The sequence below is a fragment of the Pomacea canaliculata genome, linkage group LG13 (genome assembly GCF_003073045.1).
Source record: "Pomacea canaliculata isolate SZHN2017 linkage group LG13, ASM307304v1, whole genome shotgun sequence".
In the NCBI taxonomy this organism is placed as follows: domain Eukaryota; kingdom Metazoa; phylum Mollusca; class Gastropoda; order Architaenioglossa; family Ampullariidae; genus Pomacea; species Pomacea canaliculata.
The window spans coordinates 5,828,552-5,852,259 of NC_037602.1; the positions used below are offsets into that span (position 1 = coordinate 5,828,552).

Genomic DNA, 23,708 nt, shown 5'->3' on the forward strand with positions numbered 1-23,708 from the left:
AAATGTGGCGGCTCCCCCTACCGCACCCAACCCATTACCGCCTTTCCGAGTTGCGGACATCAACGGCTGAACGACAAAGGTCATGTCGATAACATGGGGAAACTTCATCAAACAACAACAAAAGTGGGGAGGGGGCGACTTTTCTTCTTTTCGCTTGTTTTACAATAAATAATCAGTAACTTATGATGGTTGTTTAAAAAAAAATAATAAAAACTACCCAGTTCGTGTACAAAAGTACATCTACCCGGCTTGCAGTCAAATTTGTGACACTGTGGCAGACGTATCAGGCAAGTCTTCTAGTACACAAATCTTTGCTTCCTCGGCTGATTCTAGAAAGTTCGGTGCTTCCGATCTTTGGTCTTTCTTTTAAAACTATTCGTGTTACAATGCTGGCAGTTTTAAATCTGACAAACTTGGAACATTGGTCTGTTTTGAGATACCCTCTGGAACCTGTCAATTCTACCCAAGGACAAACTTGACCCCTTTATCACATCCTTCACAAAATTCCCTACAAACGCACATTGTTGTCGGGTGGGCACCAGCAGGTACACGACAGAAGGTGGTAGAGGTAGTGGTGAAGATAATGCGAGAGGACAGGTGTTCTGTTAGCTTCGCACGTGCACGCCTCTACATGTACGCTCTAATGCAAAAGGCTTGTGTTCCTGACCTGGGTCGGTGGGCGGTTTCGAACGTTCCTTCTCCTTTCTCGGAGATGGGCAGGGGTGGGTAGAGAAACATTGTTCATTGTCTGCAAGCACAGAAAGGAAAGCGTCTTGACAGTCACCTCCGCCTTATACCTTCCTCCCTGGCGAATCAACGCGGCAAACACATGGTCACCCATTGTGAAGATCAAACAGCAAACGGTTTGTCTTCCCCCATCAGACCCTTGCTCACATCTGTGTGTGTGAGAGAAAGGGGGAAGATGGGGATGGGGAAGGCTCTTACGTATCACTCATCAGCCTGTGTGCATATCCTGAGGTGCGTGAATAGGAGTTCAAGACAAACCAAACAGGAACAAGAGGAAAAAAGAATGATGGGGACCTTTTTTTCTCTTTTCGAGCGAAAATGAAAATCGTCAGACACCTTCGGTTGTTTGACTGAGCAGCCAGCCAGTTTAATCTGCTTCTGCCCGCCCCTCATCTGAAGGGTCCGCCAAATTTGTCTATGGTGACCAAACTTTTCCAATATCACGGACGCTGGCCACGCACGCCAGAGTTTGTATGCTCGCGGATTAAGCAAGGTCTCCCATGTGCCCGTGATTAGCCTGTGACGGATGGCGACATCCATTTTCCTCTGTCAACTCTGCGTGAAAAGACTCTGAAACAATTTGAGCCGGCTGGAGCAAATCTACGTCGGGGGAAAGAATATTGAACAAACAGGCACGCTAAGGATCAATGAAGCTAAACTCATTTCTAAGCAAACTGGGAGTAATCTTTTGTCGTGTGTGCGAACAAACAGCGGTGTGTGTGCAGAGGGAAGGCGGGCTGTTTGAGCAGTGGGCCCCCCTCATTCACCCGAAGCCTGCCTGGCCCCTCAGATTGCGCAGGCGACGGAATTACGGCCCACAGACGGCAAATATTGTGGCAGGGGCTCCAGAGTAAACAGTTAATATCTTAGAACAACACCCTACACCAGCGCTTATTTGCCCTTCGCACCCCCCCTTTTCTTAGGAAGCCAAGACGAACTGCTTAGTACACAAACCATCATATAGAAGATAGGAAAAGCATATACAGCGAGGTTTGGGGGATGGCGGGATGGGAAGGGGGAGAGGTTGAGAGAGAACGAGCTTTCAACCTCTAGCACAAACGAAATAGGCCTCGCCAATATTTGCACCCACTTTCAACAGAAAAACTTTTGTGCTGAAACATAAAACGCTTTTTGGGCTCTCGGTGCTTAAGTACACCGAGGGTTTTGCACAAAGCCGTGCTGTTAACTACTGCGGGGTGATCTACAACGCGCGAGGCACGTAAGGCACCGCGTTACAATTCCCTTTTGACAATGCAGATGTCGTGGCGCACCAATGTTTGCGTAAAACAACGCTGGAGGGCGGCAAAAACCTGTTACCGGCATTGTCAAATAATAATAATTAAGTAAAAAAAAAAAAAAAAAATCGATGGATTTCATCAGCTGTTACCTACCGCACATGCGCCATAAATGCCATCGCGATTTTTAATCAACAGAGGAAACGGTTCAGGCACATTTCACAGACTAGTGAAACTGTAATTGGAAACGAGGTCGGTTCTTTAAAGAAAAAAAAACCCCACACATTAAAAAAAAAAAAACTTTACGATTGATCTGTTACCACTGGCTGTAACGAAGCTTATTCTTGTGATTCCATCGTCTATCAAATGCCACGAACCACAAATCCGGGAGTACAGCCAACATGAAATTGAGTTATCGTTCATTAGTTCCTCTTTAGCTGCACTTTCCACATCACGCGTACCAGAAATATGGCAAGCAGTCTTATTACATCAGATGCATTTTAAGGCTGCCTTAAAAAAAAAAAAAAAAAAAAAGAAAAAAAGAAAGAAGAAGAAGAAACACGTTAGCATTACCAACAAGAGAAAGATGTGTTTCATCCTTAGCCCCTCTTCCTTTATGCATTAGATTATAATGAAAACACCAGCGTACGAGGGGTTCGAAATCTCCATGATGAAACACTATGAAAGGAGCAATTTTGCCTAGGTAATAATAGGTGCAAACAAATCCACTGCAAGGAAAATGCACGATAGGCCCTGTGGCAACAGTGTAGGCAGCAAAGAGTTTTTTTTTAATGGGGTGTAATAACGGCGGAACAAGAAAAAAGCAGCTCACAAATGTTGCCCGAGACGTCATTAAGCGAGATAACTGCGGCGCGATCATTAACATACGTTCCATGCAGTAGCACATGCGCACACGCCTAACAGCGACAGCAATGCTGCAGCCTGAGTCACTTACACTCCACTCTACCCTTTTCATGTTCACTCCCTCCATTCGTACTTCTTTGGGGCAGTTATAGAAGCAATGGATATGAAACTGCACCAACTACCCGTGTTCTTTTAGCTTTTCATAAACTGTATCCTCTGTGTGTTAGGTTGCTTACACCGTGGTTTGGGACTCCACCCTTATCTACCCTTTAAACAATTTAAAGAACTGCCATTGCCGTCAGCACATCTTCCCGACAGCCGCACATTAATCCTTTTCGATACCACCCCCATCATCCCCTTCCCCTCCAAATTTAATGAACGCCGAACCACCCCTTCCCTCCGCCCCTTTACCCATTCCGTTCTGTCTGCAACTGCAGGTGTTATATGGAACCAGAACAGACATGGCCATGGTAGCTGACTGAATATGAAATAAACGGTCACGAACGCAGCAGCAGGTGACGCCAGGGTGAACAGGCCAGTCGCAAGTCCCCCCGTTAGATTCTCTACGGTAAGCAGGTTAGTGTAGCGATATGTTAAAAAGAAAGGAAAAAATAAAAAGCGCGTGCGTGATAGAGACAACCCCACGGACGCTGAAGGAGGGAGAGAGGGAGAAAGAGGGAAGTAGCACCTTTTGATCAGTTCATTAACTCGCCATTAACCTGTGATGATGAAAGAGCGTAAGCGCGTGTAGCGTTGGCACGATTTCTCTCTCCTCGCCCTACCTCCCAACTTCCTCCTCGCGACTGGCTGCTGGTCGGGAAGTGTTTCCGACACGGTAGGCTGTGCCTCTCAAGCGGGAAGCAAGTTCAAGACCCGATGTAAAAATCTATGACAATAAAAATCTAGGACTTCCGATCCCCCAGCATGACGACCGAGAGACGTCTGCGATCGAAGCCGTAGAGAAATGATTCAACGGAAAGTTACCTTGTTACCTTTACACATCATCTTACAGGTCTCAACTTTCCTTACTTATTCTGCGGAAAAACCCTCGACAACGTCAACCATACTTCGAGGAAGAAGCAATCGGGCTAAGGAACTTCATTTCAATTTTTATTATTATTTTTTTTTTTTTTGGGGGGAGGGGGGGGGAAGGCAGATGAGGAGGTGACAGAAGAAAAAACAACATTCTAAGAGGCGCGGATCCTGACCACATCTTTCGGCAAAACGCCGTTTGTCTACGGGAAAATTGTACTCTGTGATTGGTCCTGTGTTTCAGTCTGGGGAATTTTTATTATGTTGTTTTAATTGCCATGCTGCTAGAGAAAACTAATAACATCATTAGAGGGTGACCTAAATGGGGAGGTGAACGTGCGAGCGACAGTAACGACAGCAGCAGCAGCGCAATATTTATTTATCCTTTGCTAGAAACGACTGGCGGCGTCCTCCATTGCTCTTTGATGTGGTCCGCCAGCCCAGTATCCGCTGACAGTCTGTCAGACGAAGGGATATCACCCAGGCAACCGTAGGTAGCTTGGTAGGTAAGTTATAAAACTGCGATGATTGGTCTATATAAAAACAGCTGTATAATACAGCACAAAAGAAAATCAGACAAGTTTAACGATGCGAGTATTTATAAACTGTTACGGTTAAAACAAAAACGTTTTAAAAGGTTAGCATATGCCAGTATGCCCTTCCCATTCATTTCACTCTTCCCCCAACCCCACCGGTTTGACTGACACGCACGTGCCTTTCCTCAAAAATTATCTACAGACGATAGAGGGAGAGTGGCGGGGGTGGGAGAAGAGAAAGAAGCATGCAAGTGTTCAAGCAAGGTGTTCATTGCTTCCCCTGGTACCTGCACCTTCGACAATGGAAGCGGCCTGCCCAGCTCCTGCAACCGCTACGTCACCGTTCTGCTCTCCTCTCCTCCAAAGCCAAAGAGCGCTTTCAAAAACACGCGACTCCTCAGGGTATATACAATGTGCCAACAAGACAACTCTCAGGGCCAGACAACCCTCAAAGTAAACACGCCGCCCCGATGGTCGCCCGACTGACACCACACGCCGTGACCTTTCAAATTCAAACATCTTTTCTCGAAGTTAGCCAGCCGCCAATCTGTCTCTCTGACAGTTTACCCGGAAAAACACAAAAGACTGCGTCTTGCCGACAAAACGTCTGACCCCGCAAGAATCCTTTTTAAGGTGCAGCTTTCCCATTAATCGTGAAAGTGTGCCCAGTGCAACCTAGTGGGAGCTAATCCTTGACAACGTCGTGTGATGACACCCGTGGTTGTTCCACGATTCTTTTCAACGGCGGTCACCGATGGCTTATTTTTCCTTTTCAACTTTTCCGGTCAACACCCATTCGTTCGCAAGGCTGCTTACATCACCATGGTCACCTTACCACCTCCACCTCCTTTCACCACCTGTTTGAAGCTGTTTTCTCGTCATTCTTCACAGAGCAAAGCTTCAAAAATGGATCTTACTGTAATAGTGCATCATAACTTTAGCCTAAATGGTGGGGGATATACTTCACAGTTTGACATGAGCCTGATTACATTTGGTCCGCTGGTCGTGACAGGTGTTGGTGCCGTCTATTTCAGATGTGTCTCGACTATCAAGAATCATGAAAATGGTTGTACTTTTACGGTCACTGTTGCGACCTTATGCTCTTCGAGAAGTAACAGGGACTCAACTAAACTTTTTGGTATCTCGTGCGATGCACAATTTTGCGGTAGGTGAAAATGTTCTTTGCTGGACGCTGCCGCCTCCAGTCGACCAGTCACAACCCAAATGGCAGTGTGCCACGTTACAAAGAGTGATTCCTCCAACAACTGCGACTGATCTTCCCCTGGCAAACTTTAGCCAGGGGTAGGGGAGGGCGGGATCTCCCAAAGAAAGTAAATGGAAAAAAGACGTCAGGTGGATGTGAGATTCTAGTGAACAAACCAGGATCCAGTTTCAAGGGGTGACTTTAATAAGAATTTGCTACTAAGCCTTTTGTTGTGGAGAATGAACAATACTAAAAAAAGTATGGTGTTTGCCATTGTTAACAATATCTTAAAGTAAAGAGGGACAAAAAAACCCATAGTTTTTTAAGGGGGGGAAAAAACCATAGTTTTCCTGAAAACAATGCAAGCATTACATAAATTTCTTTTTGTATATAGCGCCTCTCTCCCTCTTTAAAAAAAAAAGGTGAAAAATCTAATGCATTGCAACTTTCAAGATCCTTGTCTTCCCATCACTGGGTCCAGCTGCACAGCATGCTTCTTAAACAATACTGCTCTCAGAAAGCAAATTTATAAACGCTTTTCAAAAGTAATTCCTTTGCCATTTAAATACATAGGGTTAGTGCATAAGAAAAACTGTGCTGCTGGAAATAAATGGGTTAAATAGTTTTATCTCATTTAAAACAATTTTAGTTTTAAAAAATTATAAATTGTTATGCACTGTGGTTCTACATAACTGATTATACAAACAGATTTAAGGCCTAAATGTGTTTCAAATTAGAAATGTGTCGTGAAGCTGACACCTTATTTCCATCTTAGCTTGCCTTTTGTCTGCAGATCAAACTTTCCTTAAACTATTTCATTCTTCCAGCAGTAATGTAATCAATACTGATTAAAGATTGTCCTTAAAATGACCTATGCAGTAAACATCCAAGTATTTATCATACTGAGAACACAAAAAATACCAAGTTTATTGCTCCTTCCCCGATAAATTTAGCAGTACATGCAATTATGAGGATGTGTGTCACATTATGACATTCCTATTGTTTTTGGCTGATTTCCAATGATACAGTTTTGTACATCACAACTATTTAAAACATGCGGAATGAAAGCCTAAAAAAACCTTAGCCACAACCTGATATGTGCTGCAGACAATAATCAAATACTACTTTGCATACAACTTGTATGCTTACATAAACTGCTAAAACATGCAACAAAGTAACAGAAGCAAAGCAGATGATTTACAATACAAATGAAATAAATAACAGATGCAAAACTGCAGCACTTGTTTCCTTGCTCAAGGCATCCCCTTTCCCCCAAAATGTAATGAAGGTTCAACACAAATGAAACTATTAATCTGTGGACAGTAAGATGCACATAGATGCATAAGCTCAAAAGTTAGGAAAGCATTAATGGAATTTATCGATTGGTAGACTTGGTTAAGCAGACAGCACTTTGCTCCCATATAATATCCAAATGGTACCAAAACCACACAGTCTTAAATAAAGCATATACCTGATTAAGCATTCAGAAGCAGGTCACCACCATTTAATTAAGTAGGTGGAATTTTACTAACATTCACAAGTGATCTAATAAAATGTATGAAAAATACTTACATGTTTTTCTTCTGAAATAGAAATGAATACCAGTTCACATTAGAACTATAAATGCAGTATGCAATAGCAAGGAAATTAAGTAGCTTTTAATATATTGTCACGACATGGTAAGCCAAGATATGTAAATGTGCAAATTTATTTTATAATGTTAAAATATAATTGCAAAATCAAAAAAGGATGTTACCAGATATAAGCAAGTTGTTGAGAATAAATAAAGGTGAAGTTATCCTTATGACCTTAAGGCCTTAGGATGACAGGTATAACAGCCTTCCCCTATCTGAGACAAGGGAATGCTATCAAAGGCTAATTTCAGCTAGTTATTCTACTCTTCTTAGGAAAGCAAATTGATAACCTGTCATTGGACACACAGCCTATCTTCAGAAGAGGTCAAATACTTGAAGTGTCATTTGACTTTCAAGATTTAGCCTACCTATCACTCCACACTCATCAACCAACCTTTTTCTTCTTTTAGTGCTGTCAGATGAGGTGGGATTCCTGGGAAACCGGCTGGAAATGCTGACAGGAAACCAGATCCACCAGCAACTGAGATGGGTGGCTGCAGACCAGCAGGATGGGGTGTCAGGGGAATGGGGGGTCCATGGGGATGGTGAGGCAAGTGCTGGGCTTGCATCTGTTGCTGAAAAGTCATTATGCCTGCTGAGTGGGGATCTCCGACATTACTGAAAGCAACCTTACCAAGAAAACGAATTTTTATCGTAATAACAAATAAATTTTGCATGTACAGGGTGGCATCTAAGTCCTATTACCTTCACAGTTTATTGACTGATATCATGTCATATAAAGTTGGTGTCAAACTCTTGTGACCAGTATTAAACAGCTGGACATTAGCCTAAAAAGCTCAGAGAAATATTAAGACTAGCTGATCAACACTGTGCTACTCAAATTAGTTGATAGAAATTATTTGATGCAGCAATTATTAGGAGAATATTTATAATTGTATTGTTAACCAACCATCTGCATTGATGTTTATACTGCTCTTTTCCACCAGTACAAATCAATATTACACGAATGTCTCTTATTTAAGTGTACTAGCTTTTTTTATGGGTAATGAGACTTTGTGGCCACCCTGTACACTGAAAAGGTTTTTTTAACTGGCTTATGCCATACTGTTTACAAAAACCGCCTTCAGTAATCATTCTTCCTTTCAATGCCTGTTTTTTTGTGTGTGTGTTTTTGTAACTCCAGAAACTGCCAGGTTCTTCATTAGATTCAGTGTCATGAAAAAAAAAATCCAACATGAAATGTGCTTACAGTTCACACCAACTCCACTTTGTTTTGTCCACAATAATATGTGCTCCCTGGATGCATAAGTAATCACTAAATTGCATGCAGGCATGCCACCATGTGCGCACATGCACACACACATGCAACCACACACACACATCACACAGATCAGCCAGAGACCATGGATCAGCAATGATGTTTTAACACAGTAAGTATTTATGATTTTAGAATCGAGAAATAATTGATAATATCATTCCTAATGCTGACAAACTCTGGTCTGGTCTACAAAAACATTTGTGCATGTGTGTGCATGCACAGCATTTTACTGAAAGACATGTAAACGTGTACTGATGTGGGTGAGTGCAAATTTGCGTTCATCTTTTCAAGCAAGCCAAGGACAAAACTCACCCCAATAATTGCATTAAGCTCCTGCATTGTCACTTGCTTTGCTCGTTCAACTGCTGCTGCAACTTGTTGCTGGTGCTAAGAGACAAAGCAGGTGTTCAAAACTTGAACATAAATAATTGTCTATAAATTAAGAATAAGTGCATTTCAAAATAATCTGCAATAAACATTGTCACTATGAATCTAGGTTGCTTTACGCTTTACAAAATTCTTTCTAGCAGTAGACTGAATATGGCTGCTTTATGTAAATAAAAAGACATTAATTTGTACAGCCACATTTTTATATTGTTAATTAGATACCTTATTATCATCACCAAGTTTAGCCTACTAGCAGGAAAAGGAGTCTTTTTGTAAGAGGTCAGCGTTACATTAACCCTGGTATGCTTAAAGTATAATTTTCTCACCTCTTGTGACAGGAATGGTATGACTTGTGCACAAATTGCATTCAGTCGTTTTGCAATTTCCGTCTGCAACAAACAAAAAGGTCCTACTAGGTTTTAAAAAAAAAAAGGCAGTTTATAAACAAGCTTTTATAGACATGCAGTCTAGACATATTTTCGGACAGAAAAAGAAATATAACTTATGAAATTCTAGGCTACAGGCACGAACGCTGATATAAAGACCCATGGTGATAGATTAGACAAAGAAAAATCAAACTAGTTTAACGGGGGAAGAGGGGGACAAAAATGTGAATACCTTATAACACTTTTCATTACATATTAATGACAATGTTCATGTGATCTGGAACCTTGTGAATGACCACTCAGCTATACCAAAACACTATGATCGAATCAAGGCGGTAATACACTGAAGGCCTTTTAAGCGCACAAAGCCTCCATGCTTGCATAAGGCCTGTTAAAACATCCTGACCACTGCCCCCCCTCCCACACCAGAAAAAAACACTCAAAGTTTTCTCTTAACATCACAAAGTGGGTGGAGGTGGGGGGAATGCAGAAGTTCACATTCCTCAATCCTGTACTGGAAATGCATGTTTCCCTCCATTCGTCTCATAACATATCTCACAATCATTTGAGCTCTCTGGTCAATATTGGAAGAGGACAGGCACAGACAGTCCACAAAAGCCCTGCAAATATGCGCTGTTGAAGTATTATTCCCATCCATTACTCTACATAATCCTGCATTTGGCGTCTGCACTGTCAGACCGTACTGCCTGATATAGATCGCTCCTATTGACCCTCATTAGATCCCTTTTAACAAGCGCAGACTCAACTGTATTTACGTTTAATTGCAAATATTGTGTTGGCAAACACTGGCCTGGGCAAACTGTATGCGGAAATGTGGACTGTATTTTGAAAGGGCTTGAAGCCAGACGCCGCCTGCGCGCTCCTGTGTGCACATGGGGTGACTACACCACTAGTGTTGTTCTGTTTACATGCAAACGCGTTTGGCTGGCTGCGCAAACACAAACCGCGTTGAAACACTGTCCCACAGTCATGCTTTTGCTATGTGGTCGTTTGAAGGCTTTTTTCTTTGTTTTGCCGGTCTTCCCCCCAATCCTGTCCCACTCCCCCACCTGCCTTCTACCCTCTTGTACCACCCACCCTCCCACCAGCACCTTGCTATTTCCTGGGTCTGGATGGGTCGTTCCTGCTGCCTCTCTTGGGGGCATGGTGCTATTTAAGACAATATTGACTATCCGTGACACCATCACCCTCCAAAGGTTGTCCAATACAGGGCAGTCAACTGTAGGACAGCACATTCTGCAAATATCCCAACCAAGGCACTAAAGAGGACCAATCTTTCCTCACTTCTTAATGCTCACAGGGATTTTCTATCTCTCCCACCCACTCTCATAAACATATCCTCTGCAAACATCATATGAACATTAAACAAAGGCAGACAGACAATGAAGATTCCACTCTAGCACATCTAAGATTGTTCACTCTTTATAAACATCATCATACATCTGGTCCCTAAATGACAGAAACTGAAGAAATATTGCTTGTGCCTTATATATTTCCAATCATAATGCTGAAAGGAATAACATTTTAAACTTTTTCAGAAATGCACTACAAGCTCTGGTCAGTCAGGAGCACATCTCTTTGGCTGGGGTAACGTTTTGAAAGTGCAGCCTATCAGGATCAGAAAGAGTCTTCATACTTGGTGTTTAAATGTTTAGATGAAACACTTGATCATTGTGATAAAAACTCAAGTACACGTTAGAGTATTGCACGTAACTGCTCTGTGACTTGCTGCTTAGTTTAATGCATCTCTCTAGGCACCTAGTTCAGGTTGCTCAAAGATGCTAGGGGCAATCTGTGCATCACTTTTCTGGCACCCCAAAGACATGATGATATCACCTGCTGTGAAGCAACTGATTATCAAGAGGACAGAAAAATATGACTCCTATTGGGGTTGGATAGAAGATACGAAGATTTCTGGGACTGGCTGAATTTCATTATCAAAAAGTTCTGATTGCAGCATTTTGCGTTTCTTAAAAGATCCATATGTTACTGGTGAAACACTGAGCAGATCCCAGTCCATCTGACAGTTGCTCAAGGATGAACAGTACTAACCAAAATCATAAGATGAAAACTGCAGAAAATGCAGCACATGAATTCTTGTTACCAGAACTGCAGTTGTATTTAAACAAGTGCAATAACAAGACAAAAATATAAATTTCAAGAACAAGAGAAAAAGGATGTTATAATGTTGTTAGATCATATAAAATAAAGGTCTAAAAGGTGGATTACACATACTGACTGACTTCCTACATAAGGGCATGAATGACAGCAGTATGACTAGTATTACCCATACTGTTTGCCTATGTTATTAACTGTACTTGCTTACTTGGGTACTCGTTTTGCCAGGGTTGGCTTTCAACTCTTCCAGCTGTGAAAGTTTTGTCAATTTTTGATCTGACACTTCATTTGATTCAAGCAAATTTATATGCAGAGTCAGTCTCGTAAACACTTGTCCTCTTCATGTTCTTTCTCTTACTTAACACCTCATTTTCTGATGTGAGGCTTTGAGTGAAGCTCCCAAAAACTGTAATCCCACCCCCTCACTTCCCCCTAGAGCTGATCTCTCCTTTTCATGTCGGCACCCTCTCAAGTTACTAAGCTTTCTCCATGTTTCTTCTGAGTAGTATTTTTCTACTTGGTGATACCAGAAACATTTTAGAATGAATAAAATAAACATGGTCTGGAGTACTGCACACTAACCAAATGGCCCATGAATCCAGCTAAAATGGATAGGAATATTCCTGCCAAAGCTGGAGAGAAGTTCAAGAACCCTGTGAACTGACATAAGTTTTAAGAGCCATCACACCTATTCCAATATTCTAAATATATGATAAAGAAAAGTGTATAGCTTTGAACCAAAATGGAATCTTTGCCCAATTCCAATTTTTGTATGAAATTGAAACAAACCATTTGACAGGACTGAAATCAAAAATATATTCAGGAGTACAATTTTTATTTTTTTACTGTTTACAAAGGATGCGAAACTCACCTGTTTGTGCATCTCAACATTCAGCCCATAAGACATCTCATAATACTGCAAAAGAGGAGAAAAAAATCAGTATGAGAAATGATTAATGTTGGCTGCAACTAACTGAATATGAATATTACATTGCTTTTATAACAGCCACAACTAACCCTCCTGCTCACATACACAGATTAAAAAAAAAACTACTTTGTGGACAAAGCTATCCACAAGTGGCTCAAATAATTTCTAGGAAATATTAATCAGATATGGGGTATACTTTTCACATGTGAAAAGAGTTGGTTGTGTGTGTGTGTGTTATTATTTTTTTAAAAAAATTGGTGGCCATGTGTTAGGAGGGTCAAGGGAGTCATATGAAAAACTGGATACTGTCCACGTGTCTGAAGACTACATCATGCAATTGCTCCATTCCATCATTGGGCTCTATTTACATTTATGGATTTTTAAGGAAAAATGACCTCTCTTTTGTGAAATCATGTGTGCATATGCACACATACACAAAAAGTGATGGGAACAAAAAAGAGTGAAGGCAAATAAAGACAACTCTTCAATGCTTTACCAGACTTCCAGCACCTAACCTTCCTAACCCTAACCCCCCCACCAACACACACACACACCCTTAAACAAACAAAATACGAGAAGGAAGAAAAAGGATTTTCAGTCAGATGGTAGGCCATGATTTCCAGACTGCTTCTTGAAATTTTTGCTGTGAAGACTGGGACCAGTTGTATGGCTTTTATTTCTATTAAGTGGAAAATGCAACAGTTTTTAAGGTTTGATTCGATTCAAACAGGCAATGACTTTTTTCTAGTAGTTAACCTAGTTGTTCCAATTGTACTCTGGTTTTGAACAATTTTTTATGTAAGTTATTATAAACCTTTAGCTTCAGGATAATGTCTGATTTCCAAGAAAGCTAAACTGCAGCATTCGCACAGTTTTATTTCTTCTATGTGCTCATCTGATTGATTTCACAGCAGAAACTATACTGTACTGGTTTCCCCAGCAATGAATGAAGGTCTGAATTGATTCTAATCAGAAATTCTAATACTTTGGCAAGAATAAATCCTTTTCTACGCTATGTCATCCACACTTATAACTTTGTCTTGGGGGTGACCCTTCCACTGGTAAATGAAAGGAATTAGATTAAATGAAATCTTGAAACAGGTGCAGCTGACATCTTTGCAATTGTCAACAGAATGATTACTTGCAAATAGGTGACAGCCTAGTGTCATTTCAAAACCAAGGTGAAATTTTGTTGTAAGTTACATAAGCATCTAAAAGTTCTTTGTTTCCTGTCTTATTCGTCTTTAAATCTCTTTATCAAGCTGTGTATACAACATTATAAAGAGTGAATCTGGCAAACCCATCCTCCATAAATAAGCTGTGTCATCTACTGAGTCGTTATCTAAAACATTACATACTAAAAAAATTTAGAAACCTATCAAATGGTAGAATACTATTATTAACAATCAAAAATCTATGGAAAAAGAATGTGATCTGAATTTGTGTAAAATTGTCTTTGAGAGCGGAAAAATATAAATATATCAGTGATAATAGCATCAAAAAGACAAAATGCTAATAAAATGATCAAGTAACATACGAAACTGAAAACTCAAAAGGAAATATCTTTCTTTAAGACAAAATACCAAAAAAAAATTCCTTTAAAAAATGAAAGCCAGTTTTATAACAACTTGTTTTAAAATCCCAGGTTACAAAAGTACAAATATAAACTCCCTTTTAGCCTCAGCCATCACCACACCCACCCACACACATACCCCCTTCCTCCCTCCCTCCTACACACATGCAAAAGAGGCTTTCAGTGCTTAAATGAAGGATATAATCTAGAAGATATTTGCTGCCACTACAAAAAGATACCTTCTCTGTTATAATGACACCAAAATGGCTGCCAGCGATCAATACTACTGGTAATTATCTCCAGACTTAAAAGCAAGCATCTGACAATAAACACAAACTGGAACCATGCAGGAAGCTGACTTTCAATATAGTCTACAGCCCCAGGTCTAGTCTGATTAAAACGGATCACATGACTTGGAGAAATTTCTGAAATGCATTTGAAACCCATAGCACTGGCTAATGGTTTCCACCTGAAATGCTTTTCACAATGTGATGTACAACCAGGTTATTGCTCTCTGCATCTCCCTCGAGATGAGAAAGACTGATAGTGTAATTCTATAAGATGATATATGATGGTAAAAAACTATATTTTTTTAAACTGCGGTCTTTGCTGCTTGTACTATTCCTTTTTTTTCCCCCTGTAACTGTTTGGCAGGCACGTTTTTCAATTTCAAGTTTCATGATCCAATGATCCACAGTAAAAAAAAGTCTTACAAAAAAACTCTGGGAGAATATTACAGTGTAAGCAACACTTTTTTTAAACAACATGAAAAGAGGGAATTAAATGAAAAGTAGTAAATCTATTCACTCCCAGATTTGCCAGAATGGCACTTTATACTCCATATGTCTGTTCACAAAACACAAGTTTGTCCCTAATTTCCTAAGCCATTATTGTTTAAAGCAATACATACTCAAACGTCCTTAGCACAAATTGAGCCCACAATTATTTGTCTAACACAGGTCTTTTTAACAAAATGCATCTGAAATGGCTGCTACAACTAAAGATTAATAAAACTGAACCAATAATCATTAGCATTCTCCCCACCCCCACTCCACACTCCCAGGTAAAATAAAAAGAAAAAATTCAAGATCACGGTGATAACAAGGATTTGATGCAGAACAGTAGACAGGGTTTGTGTCCTGCTGTGGATCAATAGGACACAACTTTTGTCAGAATTCAGAGGACAAAGTGCTGCAGTGCAGTTTGTCACTGCATCATGTTGGAAAGAAAACACAATTTATCCTACTGAGGGCACCTCTAGGGTTCATCTTTCCAGTCATGTCTGCCACAGTTTTTCCCTGCTGCTGCTGCTGTTCCAGCTCACCCTCTTTTCCAGCACCTAATCCTATCTGTCAGGCTAAGCGACCTCCATGACACCTCCCAGCCTCCCACCCCTTTCTGTAAACCTTCCATCCCCCAAATCAATTCCTGGACCTGTGAGGGAAGTGGTGAGGGCTGGGGCCGTTAAGACCTTGAAGAACAGCTCTACAGCTAAGCCTCTGAAAATCTTTGACTCCAATGGCTCCTCCCCCATCCTGCACAAGCATTTTATTCATAGAAAAGTATTTGTCTATTAATGTAAGTTGAGATAAGATAACAGTTGGGGGTTTTTTCCTACTTGCATTTTTATCTTCAATCATTACTGCATCTAGTCTGCATGATTGACTACTCTGATTGACCATATGCTCATCAGAATTATGTTTCTTTCATATAGGTAAATTTCACAGTGCAAATCAATATTTCTGGTCTTCAACCACATGACTGTTTTAAGACATAAAATATGCTTGAGATACCATATTAACATAAAAATTGTAAGAATAAGGTAAGCTTTTTCAAATCTAGGTAACCACAGGCAAATAGTTTATGGGGAAAAACTAAGATTTTCTAGGTCCACTGATAAATACTGAGGGATATATCTATCCTTCAATAGAACTGCTACATGTTTTGCTTAGATTCAGATTTACAAGTGCATCTCTAACAGCTACACACAAAATTACCATCTTGCTTCCTTGGCTCATTACAAATAATAAACCACTTTGTGACCTGGCCTACTATTCTACCATAAGACAACATTGTCAACATTACCAAAAATTGTTCTGCAGTTGTTGTTTTTTTAATATACTTTGCCTTTATAAAGTGGTTAAAACACAAGAGGGCTAAAATCAGTTTTAAATGAAAGTAACAAGACTGTGTAGAATCATTTATCAATCTACAAAACATTAATTGTAATATGGAGCACTTGTGTCCGCAGAAAACTGCAGCTGTTTACCACATGACAGTATTTAGCTTACCTTATATTTATAGAGCAAGACTGTGAGCAAATATTTCCCAATAAACGGCAATTTTATTTAAAGAAAAAATAAAACAAGCGTATATGACACACTATGTAAACACAAAGCAATCAATCAATGTTTACTGCTCCCCTTTACTGCTGTCATAACAATGAAGTATTAAGAAAGACAATTATGCTTGTTTATGCTTCTACCCTGACATCAGATCAGATATTTTAAGCAGCAACTGTCATTTTTTGGTACATTTGGATGAGCATACAGGAGAAGTTGAAAATCTCAAATAGTAAACATTTGTAGATCTCATCAAATAAAAAATTCTGAGTTCTGAAATGGGATGCAGTCCAGATAGCAAAGGAAAAAAAGACAGATCCTATGTTCCAGAACAATCCTGATGAATGATGAAGGTTGTTCACAATAGTGTGTTTTGAGAGCGCTATTTGTAGTTTTCCTGCATGCATTTATGTATGCAAACTAGTCTTCATCTAAAACAACAAACTCAGCATTCAGTTCTGTAATGCTTGACTGGCCTAAAACTAAAATGTTCACAACACACACACTAGTTGAATTAATGCCTCTATTGTGTTTTTTAGCTTTCCTTTTCCCATACCTAGCTCTTCACTCAGAATGTTTCTTGAAAATGGATACATATAAATTGTACCAACAGCATAAAACAGTTGGAAGATGGAACCACCAACACAGAAAAGGAAAGATTTTGCACATAAGCTGAATCTGTCTTCTTACTTAAGTTTCGGAATGTGAGGTGCATCCTTATTGAAATGACAGCTGTTAACTTATCATTTCTTCAGCTCTTAATGCAATCATATGACTTTTTAGTAACAAAAGATCAGTGAGAAGAGTAGTGAGTAAATGTAATCACAAAGGCAATTAGAGCCAGCTCTCAGCGGAAGCACAACAACAATGCCACGTATTCATATTTGCTGCACCAAACAGACTCAGACATTTATGCTTTAGGCTTACATAGGAGCTACATTTATTTGCACACAGTAAATATTCAGAAGTCGCATGGCCGAAACATCAAAGAACAGCCTCAATCTTTTGGTCCTGCATGCAGAATCAGCAGCCCAGATGGAAGTTAAAAATATTTTCCTGACACTGACAGGTCTTACTGTCATCAGTAAGAATTTCAGACACTTTCAGAAGTGTCTGCCTGTTATATACTCTGAAGAGCACTCTGGGATGTCCCAATCACATTTGGAGCAGGTGGAGACAACACAATGTAAGCTTCTCTTGTCCTTCACTGATAAACTGTTGTAAAAAGGGATAAACGAGGACAGCACGCTCTTTATATGGAATCTATAAAATAGCTGGAAAAATCTGTTGACAGATAAAGACTTCAGCTTCTGGAGAAGGAAAAGACTGTTGAGCCTTCTTCGTGACAGCTTGAGTGTTGGGATCCCAGCGAAGTGTCCTATTGAAGATGGTGCCCAGGTATATAAATGATGGGACAATTTTTTTACAGTTTCCCACCTAATGTACAGCTACAGCATAAACAGAAGCCCCAGTAAAGCCAAAGCAGAACAAAAAATGACAGGAAAAGGGAAAGAGTTGTAGAAAAGACAGCAAGCTTACCATGACATAATGCCTCTGCATCTCTGTTTTCTCTTGTGCCAGTTTCTCACATTCCATCTTCAAGCTGAAATACACACAGAATGATAATTAACATAAGGTACCATGTATCACATCTTTTATTTACCAACTTGCAAGTAATTTAAGAATTTTGATAAAAGAAATTTCATCTTGTCTTGTCTAAAAATTATTTTTTTGCAAGTAAAATTTTAAAAATAATTTGTGCTAAATTTGGAAAAAAAAAGAAAATGTGATTCTACGTGCTGGCACTTGTGTACATTTCATCTTATCAATAAAACATCTATTCTACAAAGAAGCTCACCCTATCAACAGACTCCTATGATTTAATGGATTTAGATTCTTGAAGTCTTTCATGCATGAGGGTGGAAATATTTTTACAGTAATATTTTTGTCATAATCCTTTCCTTGGGAAAATTGAATAGACTTTAAGGTCACTCTAACCCCAAACAAACTTAGGAATATCTAAAACTATATCTGAACTGAAACAATATAAAAAGAAAATGTTGCACCATAATAAACATTGCTACAAATATTAAAACTGCTTATTCTTTCATGAGTCATTGGCTACTGTTTCTTTATATCTCTAATTTTTCATTTGACTGATCATTCTCTATGCTCTGCATTATAAATTTAAAAAATCTTTTAAGTGATACTAGACAGACTTCTCAAGACATCTACGACCTGCTGTAAAAAGGTGGAGTATATTAAAGAAATCCATCATCTATAAACCCTATTTGTGAAACTACCCTTCTACTGCAGCTGCATTAAGGCTGGGATTTCCCTTCGCAGCTTTTTATTTCTTTAAGTACAAATTGGTTAAGCAGAAGACACTGATTAAGACAGGAAACATCCTGCATATAATGAACTCGGTATCAAAACATTTTTTCTAGGAAAAAAACAGAAACAAGGATGGGTCTTTACATCGAACATTGGTGACCTTTCAATACACTTCTTGTTTTCCTCAAGGAAGACAAAGATGTTGTTCGCAAATTCTGGAAATGACTCAGCTTCAAGAGTCTTTGTAAATATTTGTTAGTTTATTGTTCCCTTGTTTCCTTAAACAAAAACAAACAAAAGAAAGTCTTCGCAACTGCACTTTATTTTTTCCTTTTATGTGGAGTAACTCAGGGCAAAAAATTCTGAACTGAAGAATCTGAAGGCTTCAGCTTTGATCTTTGCCATTTTCATCATTAAAGGTGGTCATATTTTGAGTGAAAAGGAAAAAAATTACAAAGGTTTGGGGTTTTTTCCCCCTTCTTCTCTCAATGCATGAATCATCCAGAGGAAAAGGGATGTACACACTTTTCTTTTGCCCTCATGGATTTTTGTACTTTTACATGGGCATCACCAACTCCTCTTACAAAACTGTGCTGTAAAAAACTAAGCCTTTCACAACTAGCATATCAATCAAGATAATATCACAGGGGAACAAGGCAGAAATATAATGAAGTGAACAGGTAAGTTACCAATAAGTGTCATCAGCAAAACATTGTTGTCTTTAAAACATGTTGTGATGTCAACATTGCTTTTTAAAAGAGGTTTTTTGTTACTGTTCAGAATCTGTTTTCAAAACCCAATAATCCACTCAGAAAAGCTAATCCCACATTTCAGATGACCTCTAGACTGATGGCTCCTGAAATTGGGTTGTGTTCATTAAACACCTAATGCAACCCTAATCTCTGGATGCTATGTTGTTAAACACATTCTGTGAATTAAAACACACAAACACTGAAGACAAAAATATGCACACCAGCTATGCATATGTTACATGTAACGACACTTTGTGCCAAACATTATAAAGATCATGTATGACCATCAAATGTGACCATTACCCCAAAAGCCACATATACAAACCCATAAAGAAAAACCCATGTAACTCTTTGACATCAATGTATTCTCCCAAGCTCACTTCACCAACAACTGTGAATAAAATTTGAACATGCCTAATTTAATAAACTGGTATTTTTTCATTTTAGAAAGCCTTAACAGACAACAATGATAACAGGCAACTCTATTTTGCGAACAAACAGATCCATGTAAATCTGCGCTCTTTCCCTGTGTTTCTGCTGCCTCTACTCATGAGGCCCTAGTAGTAAGTTATGAAAAAACTTCTGAGCAAGTCTTTACACCATGGGAGTGAGTCAGCTAATATGTCTCATTTATATCACCTCGATTCTAAAGCCCAATATTTATAAAATCCCTGACATGACCCCATCAGTCACAGTCTACACATTTTGGAAATCACAGTTGCTGAAAGCAAATGAACCTTGATGCATACGCAAAATGGAAGCACCTCCTTTACTTATTTCTAGCAGCATTTCCAAACAGAGTAATTTTCATGTTAACCTTGCTGGCACATGTTATCAATAATAACTAGTCTTCACACAGTAATAACCACAATCTTTTTAATAAGAGGGTGAGGTGGAATGTAATGTATACAACAGACCCTCAAAAGAAAGGTACAGTAAGGGGAGAACTAGAAAGGTGGGAAGCATATATTACAGCAACTGGGGCCAGTAAGGGTCAAAAGTTACAGAATTTTAGCTCTAGTATCATTAAACAAAGTTTTTTTCAAAGTCGCCCTACTACTAGCTATGCTGTGTGAAAATCTTGTCTGGGGGAGCCATGAGGGCGCCACCAACACTCCTGTGTACAACACTATGTGCCGCTGGTAAGGGGTAATGGGACCTGGTCTTGTCTGTTGAAGGTGTCACTTGGTCCAGACTCTGGGGACTACACAATAGTGCGGGAAACCAGGGAATGAAATAAAGAGCGAGAAAGCAGGGGGCGGAGAGGGGGACTTTGTGGAGCTCAAACAGGGGCTGCAATCCAACCAGGCGGTGGATTAACAAAACGCGCGACCTCACAGGTCACCGTCAGTCAGTCATGCATTTCTAATGTCCTTGGAGGGTAAGGTTGGGAGGGTGTAGGAGTGTGTATAAGCCTCCGTTCCTCCACCTATTCCTTCCACCGCACCGCTGACACTAGCGTCTGCCACCCAAAGCTCAGCCCGTGGCTCAGCTGCCTCTTAGACCTGCTAGACCCTCGAGCCAGCCTTAAGTGTAATAACACCTTTAATAACACAAACAAAAGGCCCCCAATGATCACGGCTGAATGAGTAATCTTTCCCCCAACCCCACCCACACACATACAAAACGCGCTGAGGCCTTGATCGAACTTTGCAGAGGGCAAAGGGTTCCCCTTTCGGGGTTTTTTCACAAAAATGATGTTTAAAGACTCCTTTTCCTTATGGCTGACGTGGTTTGACATTCTTTCTTCCTCCTCACAGCCCCCAAACAAGGAAAACGTTTGTACAGCCTTCTCAGAGCAAGGTGGGAATTGTGAGTAAATAAAACGATAAGAACCAGACATGCCATTTTCATTAGGTACAACATATTTTAAAAAGCACCACATTGGCTGAAATAGTAATTTTATGTTTAAGAATCACAGGCGCTCTGATTTCTTATGACTATTGAAGCTAACTTTGCAGCTGCACACTGCTCCGCTGATGCCATTGGCATTTCCCCTTGCCCTTACCTCACCTCAAGTACCCTGAAAGTGCCGCCTCCCACTCCACTTCTCATCTGCTGTTTTTTTTTTCTCTTTCAATCCACTTTATTATCCTTTCTGGCTTCTTCAGACAAATTTTTAATTGTGTTCATAGAACATAATTCTATGAAACACTTCTGGTGCTTGTCTGTATCAGCTCAAAGCTACATTTATCTCCTCTGTGTCCCTTGTGCAGTGCTAAGTGGAAAAAATATACCTCTGAAAACTGCCTCAGTTTTGCCTGATATTGAGGTTCGATGGACAGCACCATTTGCTGATGTTCAGTGCAAACCTTTTCACACGCTGTTGGCAAAATGCCACATTGGTCCCTTTGTGGCATCACAGACATACATCTCTGCTGGACTGCTTGCAGACAAATTTTTTGTGTTGTTCTAGAACGAGGCCAAAGCACAAACTCACTTCCGGCTTAACTATTAACATCAAGAAAAAGAGCAGATGATGTGAGCGTGTGTTGACAGAGGTATAAAAGCTCAAACTTTACAGCTTTTTGTATTTTTAGTTTATTGGCTCCAAGTCCTGCAAAGGTGAAGTCGAATTTTGCCAAAAAAAAATAAATAAATAAAATTTTACTAGGTAATATAGTCATTGCAAGTCTATTGCTGACAGACTACAACTTCGCAAGAGACTGTGTGTTCCTCTCTGCAAACAGGTAGTCCAGAGATGTATGTCTGTAGTGTCATTGACCCACCCCCCTTTATTTACATTGTGTCATGTGCCCGAACATCTAGCTTAGCACAAGAAGCATTGATTACTTCTGCATTAATTAAGCACATGAACACAGTTTTATTGACTTGGATAAGAAGTTCTTCAATTTTTTACAAATGTTTGTGAGTTTTTCAATGACATCTTTTCAACCTTTAGCATTTCTGATTCCATACCTCTAACTGGAGGAAGGAGATGATATTTTTAAACATTATCTTTACATCATCTGATAAGGAAATCCTTATGAAATAGTTGCAAAGAAGCGAAAATCTTATACTGGTTTCAACCAGACAGAAGACACTAATTCGTACATTAAGGGGATTTTTCCCCACTTCCCTAAAAATGATAAAGGTGTGATGACAAGGGTTAATGGATTGGATTCTTAGGAGTGTACCCCACTAACAAAAATGCTTTAATAACCATTTGTTAGGGGAGCAATTTTCTACTTCACATCCTGGTTACCAAAAATTGCTAGCCTTGTCCTTCGGAATTTTCTTCTCTATTAATCACTTAACAAGTTCCAATGACATGATGGTGAGATCATGGATTTTCCTCATGAATGCAAAGTTAAAAAATGGATTTAAGATTCAAATGACATCTAAAAGGCTTGGTTACAAGACTGTGCTTAATTTTGGTATCCTTCTTGCAATGGCATCATACACACTAACACACTTAAGAAGTATTGTTTGTAATTGTAAGTGTTGACTCTATCAGCACTAAATCTCATCACAGACAGGCACTTCTGTGTGAAGCTACCTTCCTGCTCTTCTCTGATCTGCAGAAATGAATTTATAAAAGTTATATTGCAAAAGCAGAGGATTTTCAGTCCATCTACGATAAAATTTGATATAAAACCTTGTTTGCTGTTCTTGCTCTACAAGCTTATCCCACACTTCATGATGCTGGGGCCTACAACTGATCTGCATCACAGATGTGTCAAGCAAGAGGGCCTCATTACAGCTATTTACTATCTGATCTTGGACATTTTAAATAGCAACTTCATTCTTTTCAAAGGACATAAGAAAGGTTTTGATTTATGTGAGAAGGCAATGCTGCAAGACAACATGTAAGGCTCTGAAACTGAAAATATGTGGACCATAACAACTTCCTCATTGCACAATTTTCTTTTCATCCTCCCAATTTGTTTATCCTAGCTTCCAAAACAGACTCCTTACTACTTCAAAAAATGAGGGCTAATATCTTTTGACATAAAATATTTTTTTTCAGTACAAGCGCACCAATACTTAGTGGATTTGTGGTGGACTAGTATTGTCACAAAATCTATAAAGAGCCAAATAAGTTTTCAGCAATGAATTTTTATGATAGAAAATAAGACCTACATTATCACACAATATGATCTATATAATTTTATTATAATATACCAACATTAGCAGTAGTACCCATCCTAGTCTGCAATTTAAAAAACAATTTATTTGGTGACAAGTTTATTGATCATAAAAATGTGAAGTAAAATGCATGAGGCAAACATTGTCAACTCTGCTTTCTACCACAGTCTTCCAAGGGAGGTCACACTAAAAACTGTTAAGCTGTTGACAGTGTTACTCCCTGTCATTGTAAGTTTGACGTCTCTTC

General features: G+C 39.5%; 1 protein-coding gene across 1 annotated transcript in view; it reads right to left on the reverse strand.

Annotated features, from left to right (window-relative positions):
- Positions 1-23,708, reverse strand: part of LOC112554372 (transducin-like enhancer protein 1) — a 49,578-nt gene that overhangs the window by 20,272 nt on the left and 5,598 nt on the right. Inside the window, exons 3-8 of the mRNA XM_025222127.1 lie at positions 17,826-17,889; positions 12,315-12,359; positions 9,245-9,307; positions 8,844-8,918; positions 7,647-7,881; positions 7,191-7,201 (exon numbers count right to left, since the gene is read on the reverse strand). Of these exons, the coding sequence (XP_025077912.1) occupies positions 7,191-7,201; positions 7,647-7,881; positions 8,844-8,918; positions 9,245-9,307; positions 12,315-12,359; positions 17,826-17,889 (493 nt within the window). The remainder of the gene's footprint in view (positions 1-7,190; positions 7,202-7,646; positions 7,882-8,843; positions 8,919-9,244; positions 9,308-12,314; positions 12,360-17,825; positions 17,890-23,708) is intronic.